Here is a 20,354-nt window from a genome sequence, read left to right as displayed (position 1 = left end):
GCAGCGTGCGGACGCAGCACCCGGTCCATGAGGCGCTGAAAGGTGGTTGGGGCTCCGAACAAGCCGAACGGAAGCGTAACGAATTGGTACAACCCGTACGGAGTGGAGAAGGCCGTTTTCTCCCTGGACTCGACAGACAAGGGAACCTGCCAGTAGCCCTTGGTTAAATCCAGTGTCGTGAGAAAACGGGCCGTGCCCAGCCGATCCAGGAGCTCGTCGATAGGCATCAAAACGTGACACTTCATTCACCTTGCGATAGTCGACACAGAACCATATAGACCCATCCTTTTTCACCACAAGAAAGATGGGGCTACACCAGGCGCTGTGCGACTCTTCTATCACTCCCATTTTCAGCATTTCAGCCAATTCCCTCTGAACGATTTGCCGTTTATGCTCAGGAAGCCTGTAGGGCCGTGAACGCACCGTCACGCCAGGCTGCGTTACAAAATGATGCTCAATGAGAGACGTTCGGCCTGGCAGGGGGGAGAACACATCTGCAAACCGCTGTTGTAACGCGACAACGTCCGCTATCTGGGCCTGTGTGAGGTGGTCATCACAAGGGAGAGAGGCGGGGATGATGGAATTTGGCACCTCCGGCCCCAACTCATCTCTCTCCTTAACCAGGCTTACCAGAGAAGCGGTTTCAACCTCTCTCCACTCTTTAAGGAGATTGAGGTGATAAATCTGCGTGGCCCCTCCCCTGTCCGACTGAGCGACCTCATAGTCAACGTCCCCAACTCGCCGTGTGACCACAAAGGGTCCTTGCCACTTGGCGAGCAACTTCGAGCTGGAAGAAGGGAGTAATACAAGCACTTTGTCTCCCGGTGAAAATTGCCTGAGTCTAGCCCCTCTGTCATACAGGCGTTGCTGACGCTGCTGAGCCTGGAGCAAATTCTCCCGTGACAACCTCCCCAAAGTGTGGAGTTTCGCTGTCAGGTCCAACACGTACTGAATCTCATTCTTAGCGGGGCTCGGACCGTCCTCCCAGCTTTCTTTAATCAGGTCGAGCACCTCACGTGGCTTCCTGCCGAACAGCAGTTCAAAGGGAGAAAATCCCGTGGAGGCCTGGGGCACCTCCCGCACTGCAAATAACAGAGGGTCTAGCCAGCGATCCCAATTGCGTTCATCCTCGTTAATGAACTTACGAATCATGGACTTTAAAGTCTTATTCAGCTGCTCCACCAGCCCATCCGTCTGAGGGTGGTAGACGCTGGTCCGAATAGATTTAATGCCCAGTAATTCGTACAGTTCCCGCAGTGTACGAGACATAAACGACGTGCCCTGGTCAGTCAGTATCTCTTTCGGGATTCCGACTCGGGAGATGACCTGAAACAGTGCCTGCACCACACTCTTTGCAGAGATGGTGCGCAGCGGGACTGCTTCCGGGTACCGCGTTGCATAATCCACCAGGACTAATACAAAGCGGTAGCCTCGTGCACTCCGATGAAACGGCCCGATGAGGTCCATGCCAATGCGCTCAAACGGGACCTCTATGAGTGGGAGCGGGCGCAAAGGCGCTTTTGGTATGGCCGGCTGATTAACAAGTTGGCAGTCCGGGCAGGACGCGCACCAGCGGCGCACATCCGCTCGGATGCCCGGCCAATAAAATCGAGCCGTTATTCGCTCCAGAGTTTTTTTGTATCCCATATGCCCTGCCATGGGGTTATAATGAGCCGCCTGGAAAATCGTTTCCCGGCGGCCCTGCAGCACCAACAACTGGGTGTGTGTCTCCTCCGTGCGAGTGTCACGACTCACTCGATATAACCTATCTTTTGATAAAATGAAGCGCGGGTAGGTCCGCACGGCTTCAGGGCGCACCACGTGACCATCAATCTCAATCACCTGGTCAAAGGCTGAGCGTAGGGTGTCATCACGAGACTGCTCCAGTGGGAAATCACCCATGGGGGAAACCTCCGGAGCCGGCGGGGCTTCCCATGAAGGACCCGCCGTCTCCCCCTCCCTGGAGTCAGTGTCGGACGACCCCGCATCACCGCTGAGCGCCGCGCAGACACTACATGCTACTAACGGTCGTGATCGGTATTTCCCGCATACTGTCCCAACAGATGATGAAACCCCGGCTAATTCGTGCCCAGAATTAGGGGATGCGACAGGCGCGGGCTAACCGCAGCCGTTACCCTATGCGTTTTGCCCTTATACTTTAATAACAGCGGCACTATGGGATACCTGTGAACATCACCATGAACACACTTCACCTCCACCCATTCTGCCTCCAGCAATGCCCCGGGGCGAACCAAGCCTTGGTGCACGAGGGTCTGCGTGCAGCCCGTGTCCACCAAAGCATGGCGTATACCCCCTCGAGTCCTTACCGGAAGGCTGTACGTCCCTCCTGGACCGGAAGAGGGTGCTGGGGCACCGGCAACGCGGAACACCTGCCCCACCTCCATCAGAGGACAGTTCCTCCTCAGGTGTCCCGGTTGCCCGCACTCCTGCCCCGGCGTCTGCGCTGTTTTCCGTGGCTCAGGGGCGGCACTGCTCATGTCTGATCCCTGGGAAGGCACAAACGCAGCAAAAGGATTAGTGGGGCTCAGCGCCGGCGCCCGCTCTGCCTGCCCCGGCGCAGGTACCCGGCGCCTTGGTGCCGGCACTGGGGCTTGTTTGCTCGGCCTCCGGCCGCCGTCCCCGGGTTCCCCCGCTCTAGCGGCAAGGTGGTCCTCCGCCAACGTTACCGCCACCTCCAGACTCGCGGGACGGTGGCACCTGACCCATCTCGCCGTCTCTGCAGGCAGCCCCTCCATGAACTGCTCCAGCACCACCTTGTCCACCAGCAGCGTCTCGCCCTCTGACGATCCCGGCTGCAGCCAGCGCACCGCCACGTCGTGCAGCTTCCGGGCCCAAGCAAACGGCCGATCTGCCGCGGCTAGCCGACAGGCCCGGAACCGCCGGCGATGGTCCTCAGCGGTGAGCCCCATCCTGTCCACCACCGCCCGGCTCACGTCCTGGAAGCTGCTCCTCGAGGTCGGCGGCAGACTCAGGGCCGCCGTCTGAGCCTCCCCCGACAGCAGAGGAAGCAAACGTGGAGCCCACTCCACCTGCGGCCACTGACAGGCCTCCGCCGTGGCACGAAAAGTCCCCAGGAAAACCTGGGGGTCGTCCCCGTCCCCCATCCGGGGCATCGCCACTGACAGCGGTGGAGGCTTCGGCGGAGCAGCGGCTCCAACCAGCCGCTCCAGAACCAGCGTCTGCCGGTCCGTCTGCTCCTGCAGCGCAGCCAGGTGAGCCCGCTGGACCGCCGCCTGGTCCTGGCTCATCTTCGCCATCTTCGCCAGAATCTGCGCCAGAAACTGCAAAGGCTGGGCGGGCGGCGCAGCCTGTGGGTCGGACATCCCCACGCCGGCTGGACACAGGGTTTCGGCACCACTTGTGAAATGCACTATACACAGGTACACACACACACAGGTCTTTATCACCAGGTTCCACATTTATTTACAATTTTCTCAGGTTATGACTGAACACAGTCTGACAGCTGTCGGTCCCAGCTGATTTCCCTCTCTTTCCGCTCCTCTCCGTCTCACTATAAAAAGGGAAGGAAACCATTATCAGTCCAAATCGCCATCAGCTGTTCTCACCGGCATCTCCAGCACCGCCCCGTTGAGCCCACTGCACCACTCCTCCCCTGCAGACGCGCCCAGGACCACACCTCCGCCACACATGTATATACTTTGGCATAGACAGTAAATAAAAGATGGCCATAGCCACTTTGATGTTAGCCTTTGGTTTTTGGGAGTGCATTTTGAAGCTTCATAGTGACCCCATTAATGGAGGTAAAACCTAACAGACAGTCCATGCCGTACTCCTAACTTTGGACATGTTAATATCCAAAAGGATTAGCTTAATCTTGAAGCAAGCCCCAAGAGTTGGATTTTTAGCTTTTTGCATTACTACTTTTTTTCACAAGTCCACAGTTAGTACCCAGTGTTAGCAGCTGGAGGCGATCCTTTGACAGTATTATAGCTTCAGCTGCTGTGTGTTGCAGGTGCTGGTAGAGCTGGTGAATGACGAGAACGTAGCAATGATACTGGATGAGCTGAAAGGATACTGCACTGATGTCAACACTGACACTGCCCAGGCTGCAATCTCAGCAATAGGTAAACATGTTCACACATGCTGCTGTGTGCCAGTATTATGTAATTTGACACTCAGGCTCTGTTGTGTCTACTATTGTAGTTTTTTTTTCTTCAGGTAGAGACTGCTGTATTAATGAGGGTGTAGTGATTAGGAGCACTAGATTGTAAATAATATGGATTTAGTAGCACATCCTGATATTCAAATGTTTTGTCTTACTCTGTTCATACTGTATTAAATGAAGGCTGGTTTATATTTATAAGCCTTCATGTTTTTGCTGTGTTCCCGAACCTGTGTGTGTGAAGTATATGTTGAAATTGAAACAACTGAATAGAAAACATTTTATCTCGCTATAAGCACCAAAGTTTGGGACCAAGACCATTCCAGCTCTGTGGTTCCACTACCCAGACTCATTGTGTTATGAGCTACGAATTAAAGGATTTTTTTCTCTAAATGTAACTGCTTTTCATTTCAAATTTAAATTGCTGATGTTAATGTTAATCTTACACACCAGTAGACACACTCTTTCCAAATGGAGTTTCTACATTCATTTGTTTTCAGCCTTCCTGAAATGCGAAATGTTAACCCATTTGTCTGACAATAAGTAAATAATAAGCAAAAAAACAAGACATCCCTTTTATTAAGGATAAGAATACACAACGTGCTGCATTTTCTGTGTAGAACATGCTCAGGTTCTAAAATTTCATTATCCATGTGTTTGATCAGTCACTCTAATGCCCTGTGTTTGCCTTTATTGTATGTAGGTCGTATTGGACGCAGCTACAGCGACAGATGTCTACAAATCCTCACTGGGCTGCTTGGACTCAAACAGGATCATATCACTTCTGGTAAAAACATCAGTTCCACAACCTCCCACATACAGTACAGTATACACACAAACAGCTTCATGAACTGGTTTTTTACTCTTTCACCACACTTTTTGTCTCTCTACTCTCCTGCTACCCTTCTCAGCGGTGGTGCAGACAATGCGTGACCTGGTCTGGGTGTGTCCCCAGTGTAGCGACACTGTGTGCCTTGCACTGGATGGCTGCGAGGAAACACTGCAGGATATCCAGGTTAGATCCTGCCATACCTATATACTGAGTGCAAGAAAAAACAATATCATGCCATAAATGAGTATGTGCTGTAGATGTCCTGTTTTGAAAATACAAATTGGCAAAAGTATTATCAGAAATAGACTTAACAGAAACTTTTTTTTATTCTACAGGGCAATATCATGGTATTTTATTTTATATGCTGAAATTTTAATTTACTTTCATAATTCTGCAAAGTTATTTCAGTCTGTTGTAACGATATATTTCAGTTATGGTCAAGTTGGTGAACATAATCCCAAGCATCCATTAATAATTTTTTTCATTTTCTCTATCCTCTTATATAGGGTATAGAGCACTGTGCAAAGTTCATGAGCCTCTCTTTCATATTTTGGTAGAAAACAGCGAACTAGGTTCAGCGCTTTATTGAAACGTGCAAACAAACACAGAAATATAGTAAATAAGGTAAAAACGGGGTTTGTACAATTCTAAGGAGCCTGAAAGTCAATATTTGGTGTAATCAGCTTTATTCTTCAACATGAGTCTTCAGGAATAGTTCTCCAGGCTTCTTTAGGAACATTTAAAGCTCTTCTTTGATGTTGGCTGTTCTCTACTTCAGTAATGTTAAGGTCTGGGCTCTGGGGGAGACCCAGACATGTTTTTCTATTCAGGTATGTTTTTTGCTGGACTGGCATTGTGTTTGGGATCACTGTCGTGCCGAAAAATGAATCTGTTGCCAATCAGATGCTATTACACGAAGGCTCTAAATCTGACGGTAATGTTCTGTCTTCATAAGTCCATCGGTTCTGACAAGATTTCCAACATCATTTGCTCAAATGTAGTCACAAACCTCCATTGTGCTTTACAGCTGTAGACTCTCACTGTTGTATCTCTCTCCTAATCTTCTCTGCGCATTTTGAAAATGATTTCAATCATACATTTCAAATTTCACTTGCCGTGTGTGAGTTTTTCCTTTTGGGGCACAAATGCGTTGGTTTAGAATGCGAAAGCACGTGTTTTGGTGCACAGTTGTGGGGTGTGACTAGGCAACAATGGTGGTTGCACCCACCTGTTCACCTCATATATTGTTTGATTAGTAGAAAGGTAGGGTGAGCATAAGGTGAAACTTTCAGTTGACTGCAGTTTGATACACAATTTGTTGCTGCAGTTTGGTGTAATAATTGGTGCAACAGTTGTATTTGTTTGTGGAGTCTGTGCATTTGGGTTTTTTTTGGATCCCTTGTACTGACTTGTGGTTTGGACAGTGTAATGGTTAAATAAGTAGAAAAAACAGCTCAGAAGTGCATTTTATTTGTTTACTGATGCACATCTTCAGTACCCACGTTTAGCCTGCCACAGCCGTTGGTTATGGAGTAGCCACAATAAGACCTGTTGCCACTGATTGTCAGTCTAGTTATTGTGCAGTTTGTTCTTCAGCCTTTTCTTCCTCTTTACTTTCCTTTATAAAGGACTTTCTGAATGAGTCAACAATTAATGGAGCAGTCAAAAGCCCAGATGCATCTCTCAGGTCCTATGTCTGGTCAGATCTGCTGCACTTCTACTTATGTCTTGACATTCAGATATTGTTCATCTGTCGTAGCTAGTTTTTAGGCCAACAACTTCTTTGTTTCATATAATTTTATGCTAATCAAGCTATCTTATCTTTAAACACAATTTATGAAACATAGTTTAAAGTGAAGAAATGGGAACAAATTACGTGATTTTCTGGTCAGTGATTGCCTCCAAAGTATTTGAATTGATGCCAGGTTTCTTTTCATGCTAAGTGCAAGTGAAATTACCAGATTCCCCCATTAAAGTAGATATATTCTAATGAGTTCCTATTGTTATTCTGCAACTCTGGTTTCTGGTAGTTGTATATGATTCACAGTAGGGCTGGGCCATATTATAACGTTCACGGTAATACCGGTATAATGTTAGGCAACGATAGGAAAATGAAATATCGCGATAGAATATGAGTAAAACGCACATGTGCAGTGCCTTTGTTTTCATACGCACATGGCCGATTGTTGAGTGAAACAGATGAACCAGAATTGGTTTGTAAAAATGGTGCAACTTCAGTGATGTGGAACTGGTTTGGTGTTTGTCCGTCAGATACACAACAAAGCACATTTCTTTGCAGAACATGCAAGCGGCCGTCGTTATTGTCGTATTTGTCAGACTAAGATGCTCTTAAATGTGGGAGTAATCTGGGTCCTAAACTCCGTATGCTTCTGGTCAAACGAACACTGCAGCATCACTGAGAGTTAAAAACTGTCTAAATTCTTTCATCTTTAATAAAACGATCAGCATTGCTGCTTTACCAGGTGTAACTATGAAGTTTAACTTCCAGGCATCCATGAAAACAAAATTTATTACATTTAACGGAGTTAGAAGTTAGCAGGAAGCTAGCAGAAGTTAGCTCGCTAGTTACCTAAGCATGATATTGCATGTTCTGACTGAGAGATTTCTGAAAAAATTCAAACGTACAGCTCTGCTATCACTTCCAACATAAATGAAGACAGGAAACTAAACAGCAGTGACGTTTGTAGGGTTACTGAAGTTGGGCTAGTTGGTATATAATGATGTGCTACGTGATCGCTAGCGACACAGCTATGTTAGCATAACATAAACAGTGAAGCTGGAGAACGAACACTAACACTTTTCCACTTATAAAAGTTAACGTTAAGGTTCCTGATAGTTAGAGACTAATGCAATCGCATGGCAGGATGCTGTAAACGGACCAAACTTCAGTCAGGAGAACAACTGAAATAATCCATCCACAATATGAGGTTAGTCATTAATATACTGCAACAACATGGGAATAGAGCAGCTGCCAGAGAATTCAACATTAATGAATCAATGGTACAGAAGTGGAGGAAGCAAGAAGAATGAGTTTAATAAAGTTTGATTTATCTGACTGCTTTGTTTCGCTTAATGTGTCTTATAATCCCGTGCACCTTATGGTCCGAAAAATACGTACTGCATACTGCAGTTTAATGTTGCAAAGCATCTCTTTTTAACTTCAGTGGATATTATACATGGTTATGCTCAAGATATGTCAGCCCATTTCTACTGGAAATGCCTTTTGGTTAAACTTTCAGCAAGGAATTTGCATTTGCACTGTTACATTTTTATAAAGCTTTAATGTACATAAAAACCAGCTTCTTGTTTAAGTGAAAATAAATGGAAGGTTGTCTTTTTGCGCTAGTAATGTTGTGGAGTTGTATTTTGTCTCGCATCAATTGTATCGTCAGTTATATCGTTATCGCAAATTTTCAAATATATATCGTGATAAATATTTTTGGCCATATTGCCCTGCTCTAATTTGCAGTTGAAACTAATCCTTGTTAGCAGGGCACTAAGTTCATTTGTCTGAAACAAGCTGTTTTAATTTTTCATTACCTGTCCCATGTGCTTAATGCCAGAACCATGTAGCTGAGATAATCAGATTGAAAATATCTGCTCTCACTGCGCTGCTTGCGGCTGCTCTCTTATTCACACTGACGTATAGAAAAAAATCCTTGAAACTTTCTTTTAGACCGCTGAAATATCAAGGGGTGGCAAATGAAGTGAGATAGTCGCCATATGCTCCAATGTTATAATGGCAAACTTGGCAGTATTCTACAGCAGCCCAGTACAAGAACTTTTTTCTGCATAGTTTCCCCCATTATAACGACTGAACGCATTCTTTTGGAGTTGGGGGTGTAATAAATGCATGAAGTAGAAATGCAGATATATTTCAGAACTGTACTTTGGAGTAGAACTGTCTTTTGAGGAGATAAAACAAGCTTGGCACTGGGTAATTATACTACCAAGCATTTCTTGGTAGTTATATTGGACGACAGTGAACCCACTTCTGTTGACTAGACTTAGATCTAAATATTCCACTGCCTCCTTCACTAGGGCAGGCAGGCTTTGCTCTGGTTGCTGGGTGTGTATGGGGAGCGAATTTCCACTGCCCCCTACACTTTGGAAGTGTTCATCGATAGAGTGAGAAGCGAGGCTTCTCTGGGAATCAAGATGGAGCTGCTGACAGCCACCATGAGACTTTTCCTGTGTCGGCCTGCTGAGACACAAGACATGCTGGGAAGACTGCTGCACTACTGCATAGGTTTGTGTTTATGTGTGTTCACATATGTGTATACAGACAGATCATGATAAAAATAGAAAATTTTTTATGCCCTTGTGTTTTCCAGAGGAGGAGACAGACATGTGCGTGCGTGATCAGGCTCTTCTCTACTATCGCCTGCTTCATTGTGGGATAGAAAAGACACGCGAGGTCCTTCAAGGTCGGAGGTCAGATCCCTCTCTGGGTGTTCTGATTGGGCGTCCCGCCAAGCCTGTCAGCCAGTGGGCACGCTGCTTTAACACGTTGGAGCCTCTGAGCCAGGGTGCTGTAGAGGCCGAGTCAGACAGCAGGGGAAGCCCCGAACACGTGACCTATAACCCCAAGCCAAATGCCGACCTATCAGACACACTGAGCTGTAGTCACATTGAGGAGGTTGATTCAGGTGAGTCATGACACTGAAATCCTTCTGCTTTGAAAATCTGATTGGCTGATTTTTGAAAGCTTGCCACTGACTAAATAGTCAGTGGCAAGCCTTGGCTGTGCTGTGCACAGCGCAAATGTTTTTCACATTTAAACAAAATGCCTGTTCTAAAATAAAAATCCAATGGAGTCTTAAAAACAAACTATTAAAATTACTTCCTTATAATGTTCATGCCAATTCACCATCAGGAAGACTTGCTGACAGAGACCAGCATATATTTAAACCAAAGAATTTGGTTATACAAATTTGTTCTGTTCAAATATTCCCTTCAGTTGAGTTTCCTGTGTCACCTCTTGCATAGAAAATAGGATTTAAAAATGCTAACGACTTATAATGAAGTTGGGTTTCTTTTATGAACTTTTTCTGAGGCATAATAATGACTCTGAAATGTTTTAATTGTCTTACATTTTCTTTTAAGATTACACTTAATGGATCGTCTACATTTTTAAATTCAGTTCTGTTTGTTTGGTGTTTGTGTGGCTGTGTGCCTGCTTTAGATCTACATAGTAAAGGACACGATTACTTCACTCAGGTGAAGCAGTGAGGGTTGTAGAAGATGCAAAGGCTTCCGTGTACACAACATAAATCGTTTAGTAAACCTGACTTGCTTCCTAGCAGATATTTCCAAATCATCTTGTCACCGTTGGACATTTGGGACAACCCTCAAATAAACGAGGCTAAGCTCTGTAAAACTTAACATTTTAGTCCTGAAGAATGACCATCATTAGGTCCTTAAGATTCATCCACCAGGACTGTGGATATTTTAAATCGGTATAAAGATTTGTTCCTATCCAGCTGACAGGTATTCCATTCACAGAAGCACACTGCTAGCGTCTGGACTCTGCAGGGTGGGGTTATAAAAATAAAGTAGATGTGAATTGTTTGCTTGTGTTATCTTTGTGAAGCAACAAGAACTCCCTTTTGAGGGTAAGAGGAGTCGTATCAACCTTTCAGCATGTCCACTACCTGAAGTTGATGTTGGAGGAAAGGCCACTAAAGCACTGTTCGGATATTCTATACTTTTAAATTAGTCGCCTGTGACAATTTTTAGCACCAGGATGAGTTTCTACCTAATTAAATGTTTGAAATGAGTCAGGGGCTAATACTTTGTCCAAATGAGGGATGGTGTAGTTCTTGGAAGGTTGGTTGGTTTCTGGCTTGTCAGGAATGTTGTTCTGGATGATGTCTTTCAAACTCCCATATGTTTGTTTTACCATGGGGCAGTGTTTTTACATGTTGTGGCTAAAACATTCTTCTCCCCACTGCTGGAAAATAAATCTTACTTTTACAGAAGCCTTGGATTCTGTATGGCCACCTGCAGATTCTCAACCACACAACTTTCCATTTATGATTCTTCACTTTCTTTCTTTTAAATTGTTCTAATTAAAATTTTCTCTAAACAAATCTGACAGGATTTTCCACGCCTGTGTTTAGTGTGATTTTGTGGGTTTAATGTTTTACTGTCAAAGTTTAGGACGTTCCTCCTTATGCTGTTCCACGGCATTTAATATGTAAAAATGTGAGGGCAGAGTGAAGAACAGTTTGAAGCCATCTATGATGTCATAGTTGGGGAAGAGGTGCACTAAACCAATAGAAGAATAGTCTCTCACTAACAAGGGAAACATTCAAAGACCACGACAAGCTTGTGAGCCCAATCAACCACAATCAAAGCACACATATATCTGTCTAAGTTCACATTTTGATCACAGGAAAGTCGAGCTCATAGCCATAGTCACTGGGTGTGGGAGTATAGCTTTACTTATTGCATTACCGTAGTCAAGGTTAGTGACTCTGTATGATCATAAGCTCTTTCATTCAGAGGGTTTAACTAACACGGGGGCTCAGCCCTGGCGCAGGGGGCCTCTTGTGCATCGGCCTAACTGGGGGGCTCTTCAACTGGCAGGGAGGTTGTTCCATCCTTGCAGGAGTCCACTCTGCAGGTGGGGGAGAGACATAGGAGAGGTGGAGAATAAACTTAACCTGGAGGTTGTTGTCTTGTGTTGTCTGGGAGATGATTGAATGTTGGGGTGGGTACAGTTTCCTCTGCGGTGGGGTAGGGTGGGCTGCCCCGGGTCCTGTGGGGCTTGGCGGTGCTGCTGCCGTAGGCCCCGGTCTGGATGGGCCTGGGCTCCCTTGCCTTGGTGGGTACCAGAGGACGGGGGTGCCTACTGGGGTCAGCGGGGGAGCTGGCCCTAGAGAGGGGCATCCTCCCCTCCCTTCTTTTCCTCCCTATCCCAGCTACCTCCCTCTTCCCGCTCCACCACACCCACCCACACAGGTAGGGCCTTGGGGTGCGGGTGTGTCACCAGGGTGCAGGGGAGACATCCCCCCCCCCCCCGTCCTCTTCTGGCCACCTGTGCCTCAATTTTATCTCACAACTTAGGCATCCACATTATTTACACTCTCATAACACACACATATATATAGGGCCTTGAGGGTGGGCACGTTAACGGCGTCCAGTGGACGGTCTGTGTATTCAAACCTACCTCTGGCGCCGGTGCCCACCTCTCAATTTTAAATCCATGTAGACATTGAGGGTTCTCGGGAGGGGCCGTGCTAATACCTGCTGCTCTCTGGCAGCAGCACCATGCTCTCCCTTGCTTTAAATGCACTTTAGAGCAACACGCAGCAACACTACACATGAGTGGGAGGAGTGAGGTATGGGGTCTTCACACTGGGTGGCTACTGGGTGACCCCTCTTCCCATGAGGGTGGCACGGATGCCCCTCCGGTGGTCCTCCTTGGGCTCTCGCACTCTGGGGCCTCTGGATGTCTGGGGCCTGGATCTCCTCCATGCCTGCTTCATGCCCTGTGGGACAGGGCTATGGCTCTCTACATCCTCTTGCATACCATTACATGGGGAAACCATTTGAATGCAAGCGCGTTGATCCACACAGGTGTGCACATGGGTGTTCACTGTTCGTAGACTTAAATCACACCTTTCTTGGCTGCTACTTCAAAGCACATTGTGCGCTGTCTGTCTTGCGTGCTGCACAACAACATTCAATATTTAGTATTTACTGCTGTTTACACTTAGCTAGACTAATGTGATGGTGTTGTGTTTAGTATGTTGCTTTGTTGTTGTTTTTTTTTGCTTGTTTTCTATTCTTTTTCTCCCAACAGGTGATCCAGGAGATTTTTTTTCCCCCTTTCTCACTGTCCCTCTCCCCTTCTGTTTTTCTTTTCCTTCCTCTTTCTTTCTCCCTTTCCTATCCCTCACTCATGTCTGTCCCGTCTGTAACAACTGAAAATAAAATAAAATAAATAATAAAAACGAAGGTCGATCCAATGGACCAATACGGCAATGATCCATTTGGCAAAATAAATCCATTGGGTATCCTTGTTGGTCTTCAGACAACAATTTTGACGGCTAAAGAACCAAATGGGACAGGCAACAAAAAAAAAAGAGGGTTTAACTTAGTTTTATATCTAGATGCGCACACACACACACACACACACACACACACACACACACACACACGTTGCTATTGTTTGGTAAATTTTGCTGTGCAGGCTAACTTTGAGTGAAATTCTTGGGTGTTTGTTGGCTTAGCTAATTCACTTTATGGCTAACTGTATAGTGTTGGCATCTCCTGCCTTTATATTTTTCTTTTTTTTTTTTAATGTTATTTTATTTTTATTGTTTCCTGAATGAAGTGTGCTTTTAAAAGCAAAGTCCACAACAACTCAATGACAGAAGCATCATAAAAAGATTTTACGACACAGCAGCAGTGTTGTATTTATATTGAAGAGTGCAGGTATACATAAAAGCATTGTATGTGATGTACTAAAGGTTTAAAAAAAAAGATAGAGAGAGGCTTTATCTAGTAACTGTGACTTAATGTCTCATAATAAATAATGAAATAGCATCACTGGCTGTGACAAAGTGATTAGGCATGAACTCATTTACCACTTGTCCCTTAACCATATGGATAATTTATTTCCTTGTTATTATACAGTCAACCATAATGCTTTATTTTAGACATTGCTGGTTTAACTTTGCTTAACACACTATCCTGGGTTTGTTTGTGGTAGCAGTAGTTACATTCATTATATCAATGCATATGTTTTTTAAAGCAAACACTACTAACTAGTGATGGCCCGCTTGAAGCTGAAGCTCCGGTGCGTGTGTCAAAAAAATCAACACACTGCTTCAGAAGCACTGTGTCGAAGCTTGATTCGTTTAGCCAGAGTCACATGATCAGTGACGTCCGAAGCTTCATTTAGAACCTAACTGCTTCGGTATCTGATTCAATGGTTTATAAGGAAGTGAATCATTCGCAGGATTTGTGGAGTGTTTTGATGGTGACAGATAGCGAACCACTGATCATTCCACTGAGAGATTTGGAGCCAGCAAGGAATAGAGGAGGTTCTGTCGTGTGGGAGAATTTTGAGTTGATTTTTGTCAATCGGGTGGGTTTTCCAGCTTTGTGTTCTGGTCATTTGCTTTTGTTTTGTGCGTGTTTATTATATCTGAAAACAGGGAAAAAGGTAAAATGTCAAAAATCTGCTTCCATAATATAAATATCATTAAAGAACTATAGAAAAACTTCCACTTGACTCTTTGCATGTAATGTTGTAAAAATATATATTTTATTGTTTAATTAATCTGAAAATGTTAGTCTGCCAAATGTGCAGCAATTGGATTTATTTATTCTCTTTAGCTAATAGTTTGTGTGGCCCAGGTAGACTGTATAACTGCATCTCTACCAGTTTCTGTGCGCTCCAGCCTCTTCTGGTCCATGTGAGGGGATTTTCCTTAAGGCAGGAGAAATTATCGCCACGAAAAGGAACAGGTTCGGCCATTGCACAGTGGAACAAATTCTCTTCTTAAATAAAAATGAAAAAGGGCTGCTTTAAATGCATCATGTTTTTAATTTGCAAGTTCATAAGCATTTTCCCTTTCCAGTTCACAATCAATTCTACCCCCAGGTCAAAAATATGTCTGGGAAAATTTCCTTAATATAATATTATTTATATATATACCTTTCTAGCGGTTAATTGCATAAGTGCATGGAGGCAGGACCTCACAGCAGAAGCATACTCCATAATGTGTTGTACATTATCATATGTATATTATATGTAATGTGGTATTTTTCAATTATTGTATTTACCAACATCAAGAACTCACAAGCAAAGAAAGACCACACAATGGTGCATGTTTAAACAAGGAGAGTTTACTGGTCAAAATTATTTATTAAACAAATAAACGACTTTTTTTTTTAACCACCAAAAAATACACGTTCAAAGCAACACATTGGCGGCCCAATATCAGACAGAATTCCACTCTGTAGAGTGAGCAATCTTAATGAAGCAGTTGGTTTTATTTTGTGGATTCAAGCGGCTTTTCATATTTTTGGCCACCAGATGTCACCAGAGAGGACTGTTGAAAAGCTTCGAGTAATGAACCGTTTTTCAATACAAGCTTCAGTGCTTCAGAAAGCTTCATTTGGCCATCCATCAGGTCATTTGAATTTTCTTCTGTTCACAGGCAAATGTCCAGTAAATTATGTTTCTTTATGTTACTTTGGTTATACTTACCACGTTTGTCCATTTATTCAGGTCCTATATCTAAACCAGGTGTGTGGGAAGGGCCGCCCCAGTACTTCCTGTTTATATAGGGTCATGAGGTCATTGATTGCATCACTGGGTGTAACCAAATGAAGGGCTTTTCATTATGTATAGTATTATTTATTTTCTTTAAAGTAGCCTTTGAGTTGTATTGTATGCAGTGATTTACTTCTCAGACTATTTAGCTGAGTAAATGAGTTTGTCAATTTCATGCATAATCATATTCCTATTCTTTGTTTAGAATTGCATTGTTTGGTCTGACCTATTTTTTTCCCCCCAGTGGTAGAGACTAATGAGGTTCAGGTGTGTGTAAAGTCCTGTATAAAGCAAGTGGAATTTTTGCCTACCAGGTTGGTTGGTTGGTTGGTTTTATGGTAGAATGGAGATGCCAGAAATAAAGTATACTTAAAAGAAACTTAAATAGTCTGCTGATGCTGCTTACATTATGCTACCTCACACAGGCTCAAAGCCCACTAGACAAATTAGTACAGTCGCATGAAGTCTTGTGAAAAACTAAGTAGACTCACTAGCTTCTGGAATTGCCTTTTACCAGCAATAACCTTTATAATAATCATTTTCTGTATTATTTGTATTAGTCTCTCATATTACTTAACCATGTTGCATCAGTTCATTGAGCTTTGTGGGCGTTTGTTTATGCATAGCTATCTTATTGCCCCACCGCAGCATTTCCCTTGAGTTGAGAGCTGGTTCTATTTCTGCCTGTATTGTTGACCAAAACAGTACACATTATTTCCCATGACAAATCCTCTTTCTATGCTGGGGTAACTGATCACTTTGAGTATTTAAACAAGTAAGTGCTATACATGAGTGTAAAGCCACACTGATCTCACTTTGGAGATGCTCATAAGTCATGATGCTTATTAGTTATGTGGTAGGTAGTCTAACATGTCTGTAAGTAGGAAGGACAACAAATAAAACCTAAAAACTGCACTAAATATTAAAGAGTCCATGACACCATCTTTATCTGTTAACTTAATTTACTTTAAACATTCATATTTAACTTTCACAGTTTTTATACTGTCACCAAAAAGTTATGTGTATGCACATTTCTAATGGAGCACTGCATTGCAGCGCAGTGTTGCCATGCACTCTGCTTTCACTGCCTCACAAAACACAATGACTAATCTGTCTGCAGGAGGTTATCAAGGTTATTTAACAACACATTGTCATTCGGGTTCAGTTGCTGATATTTTTGCAGTTTTTCTGCTAGAAGGAAATGTCCTCACCTAATGGAAAATGTATGTGTACTGCATGAAAGGAACGGCAGCAATTTCAAGTCTTGTTCTTAAACCAAAATTGAAAATTATAGTGGTATTACAAAATTGGAGCAGTAATAATGGATTGAATTTATATAGCACTTTTCAAGGCACCCAAAGCGCTTTACAATGCCACTATTCATTCACTCTCACACACTGGTGGAGGCAAGCTACGGTTGTAGCCACAGCTGCCCTGGGGCAGACTGACAGAAGCAAGGCTGCCATATTGCGCCATCGGCCCCTCTGGCCAACACCAGTAGGCGGTAGGGTAAAGTGTCTTGCCCAAGGACACAACGACCAGGACAGAGAGCCCAGGGATCGAACCGGCGACCTTCTGGTTACAGATACGCTTCCCAACCCCCTGAGCCACGGTCGCCCATTTAGAGATGTGTTGTAGGTTGCACCTCTTTCCCACATATTTAGTGTAAAACTTTGCTGTGACACTTCAGATTCATGTTTCAATTCCATTTTGTTCCTTTTGCACCAGTTCACAACAATATTAGGTAAAGACCCCACAATATTAGACAGAATGTTCCATCAATCAGATAATACTCATAAGCAACTGTTACAGCCCTAGCAGGGCCTCCTCCTGAAGGTGCCTGTATGGGCGTGTCCTACAATCGCTTTTGCCTGAGGTGCCACCTTTCTCTTTTACACAGTTGACTCAAATACTTTTAATTACTGATGTAAGCCCAGATAAAGGTGAGCTCTGGGCCAGAGTGCCATTTGTGTGGTTGCAACTAGTGAGCTGCTCGGTTGCAGCTAGTGAACTGCTCTTTTTTTTTTTTTTTTTTTTTTTTTTTTTTTTGGACTTACTTTTTAATTTATTGACCAATGCTTGAGTTTTGTTTGTTTCCTTAAATGGTGATAGCAACTTGTCCGTCTCTTTTGCCTCCTTGTCTCCTTTTTCCGACCTGGACACTTTTTGTTACTTTCCCTCATCGCCTTGACCCTTTTACACTTACAACACGGGGTCTTCAGCCAAGATCAGTAAGGCTTAGCTACACCCTACAATAATACAACGCAAACAGAGAAAACCCTCACCTGTCGTTATTGTTGTATGATGAGCTGCTTTTTAAAGAAATATTTTTTATTTATTAATTCCTTTTTTAGCTTTGGGGAAAATATTCTGTGGACTAATGAGACTTGGATGACGTGTTATAACTTTTGTTTTTTTTTGTTTTTTAATGAAGTTATAACTGATGGAACCATGAAGCCCTGAAGTGGTCCAGGAAGCAAGCCAAAAGTCCAGAAATTACTATATGCACGTAACCCACTTATCCCAAAACCTGCATAACCCAAGTGCACTTGAGCACCTCTGAATGGCTCTAAAAACCCAAACAAAAAACCCAAACAATGAAGGATTTGGAGAGACCTAGTCAAAGTCTAGATTTTAATCCTATTGAGATGCTTTGGCATAACCTTAAACATGCTGGAAAACCCTGCAGGGTGGCGGAATTAAAACAATCCTACAAAAAGGAGTGGCCAAAATTCCCCCACAGTGATGTGAATGAGTGATTGCCAGTTATCACAAATGCTTTATTGTGGTACCCTTGGCAGCAAGAACTGCAATCAGTTAGTAGGTTTAGGGGTTGTGTGTGTGAGTGTGTGTGTGTGTGTGTGAGTGAGTGAGTGAGTGAGTGAGTCTGAGAATGTTGTGTTACTATAATTCTTAATAATACTTAAAACCCTCCTTGGTTGTTTTTTAACCTCATCCTCCCCTTCTTCCTCTTACTTTGTCTCTGTATGTCCTCTCTAGGATCAGACAGTGCCATGCGGTGTTCAGACTCCTCCACTAATGTCCTGGCTTCCAGCATCGCAGCCCCTCTCAGTTTGTCCCTCTCCCCAGCTGTCAGCCCAGAGGACTTTGAGCACCTGTGGCTGCAGCGACAGGCTTTGCATACTGAACGCGGTAATGAAATGGAAGGTTATATTGAAAATTAAAGTCAGAGATTCATAGCTAAAGCTTCCTCTTTATTCGATAGCAAATGTGGTTAAAAGGAGCATGTAGGCCTCCTAAAAATCTTTAACAAGAGTGTGAAATCTCCGTTGGTGGAATATACCAATTCCTCCAAAGTAATGTGTATATACTCAATTACAAATCTGATATACTTTAGATTTGATTAGTGTCAAGCTGTGGCAAATTGATGTTTGAAAGGCTCACAACTGTGTGATAAAGGTCTGAAACCCACACTGCATGTTAGAATGTGTCGGGATGTATTGTAGCTCAGATAGTTAAGATATTCCCATGAGAACACTGCCCTCAGTTAAAAGGGAAATAAGACAACAAAACTGAAACTTTTGGCTGTAAAAGCACTTAATTATACCTAACTGTACCTAATTATACCGAACAAAAATGTTCTGGTTCATCAGTATGGGTTATCGAATAACATGAGAGATCATAACTCTTTTTTGTCATTGCACAGTCATACTTAGCATGATGGTACAATGAAATTGGAAAACTGTCCCACGTCAGCACTAAACACAACAAAACACAACACACAAAGTGGATAAAAACTGCAAAAAAGGTATGAATAATGAGTGCATAGATTCATGATGGAAAATGCTTGTTTTACTCATGTAAGAAGAATGAATTTATTGATACAACTTTCAAATATGAATGTGGTTTGTTCGTTTTCTGTACATTTAGATGACAATTAGTTTCTTGAGAAAATAGCCAGGATATTTAAACCATTATTGAAAATTATAGTTAAATACTGTTTGTACATTACAGCATGAGCAATGATGAACTTGTAATAATAATAGTTATCATTTATTATTATCCATTTACCTTTTTTATCATATGGTGATCATCTGCAGTGACCTCACCACAAGTATTGTGTGTGAGAGAAAACCTCCGGCTTCAGATGGCTTTAAATGTCAGAGTCAGACAGCTTCTTTTTTTTTTTTCTTCTTGACTCTGAGTGAGTAATAAGGTCTCCAGCACATAGATTTAGAAAATAAAATAATTTTTTAAAATTTATGATTTCTCTTGTTTCATGAACATTTGACATTTAGATGAGATGATGATGAGATGAGATAGACTTTATTTGTCAGTTGCAGGTCTTTTGCCCACAGTTTTTACAGTGTTTCTCCACATTTAAAAGCTATCGTTGTGACTTCTTGTGTTGTTGTGACAAGGTGCTGAGAAAATAGAGGAGGTTGACTGTGCGTGGATAGAAGAATGTGTCCGGTGTCCAGCAGTACTTCACTGTTCTCCCCAAAGCCTCCAAGCTGCCATGCAGCTGGTCAATATCCAGACGCTGGCGTTCACGCCACAGCATATGCTGCCCTGGAGGGTCTACCTGTACACACACACCCAGCGCTCCCACTCCATGGACGCACCCAACACTACGCTCATACTGGGGGAGCTGCTATGTACTGGAGAAGCCAATCAGAAATCAGGAGTAAAAAAATGCACAGCTGACAGTGAAGCTGGAGCAGAGGGGAAAGAAGACCAACTGGTGAGAAAGGAAATGGATGCAACAGCTGACAGGCTGAGGGTGAGCGAAGATGGACAGGAAGAGGAGGAGGGAATAAAAGTGATTCTCAATCAGCAACCAAAAGATGATGACGCTCTGAGACAGTTTCTCACAATCCTTATCACTGTACTGAACACACTGTCCTCAGAGAAAGATTAAAAATAGACTTTTCCCCTTTGATCTACATCTTTCCAAATTCATTCATTTGTCACACCGCCTGGGCCTAACAGCATGTTGAAGGAGTAAATACATTCAAAACTGGTCCAACTTTATGAAGCATTGTTATTCTAATAAAACAGGAAAGTACAAGCAACTGACAGTTACTACCCCCTTTTAAGAG

At 43.6% G+C, this 20,354-nt stretch overlaps 1 protein-coding gene across 1 annotated transcript in view; it reads left to right on the top strand.

The window, feature by feature from the left end:
* LOC102204860 (AP-4 complex subunit beta-1-like) overlaps positions 1-20,192 on the top strand; it is a 22,807-nt gene extending 2,615 nt beyond the window's left edge. The window contains exons 2-8 of the mRNA XM_005754093.1: positions 3,995-4,106; positions 4,848-4,931; positions 5,056-5,159; positions 9,039-9,246; positions 9,332-9,646; positions 18,292-18,444; positions 19,674-20,192. Of these exons, the coding sequence (XP_005754150.1) occupies positions 3,995-4,106; positions 4,848-4,931; positions 5,056-5,159; positions 9,039-9,246; positions 9,332-9,646; positions 18,292-18,444; positions 19,674-20,173 (1,476 nt within the window). The 3' untranslated portion in view covers positions 20,174-20,192. The remainder of the gene's footprint in view (positions 1-3,994; positions 4,107-4,847; positions 4,932-5,055; positions 5,160-9,038; positions 9,247-9,331; positions 9,647-18,291; positions 18,445-19,673) is intronic.
* Positions 20,193-20,354: the final 162 nt, after the last annotated feature.

Source organism: Pundamilia nyererei, unplaced genomic scaffold (genome assembly GCF_000239375.1).
Source record: "Pundamilia nyererei isolate P.nyererei 1_Seehausen unplaced genomic scaffold, PunNye1.0 scaffold00505, whole genome shotgun sequence".
Classification (NCBI taxonomy): Eukaryota; Metazoa; Chordata; class Actinopteri; order Cichliformes; family Cichlidae; genus Pundamilia; species Pundamilia nyererei.
Note: the sequence above shows the minus strand (reverse complement) of the source record. Positions and strands in the feature narration are given on the sequence as shown.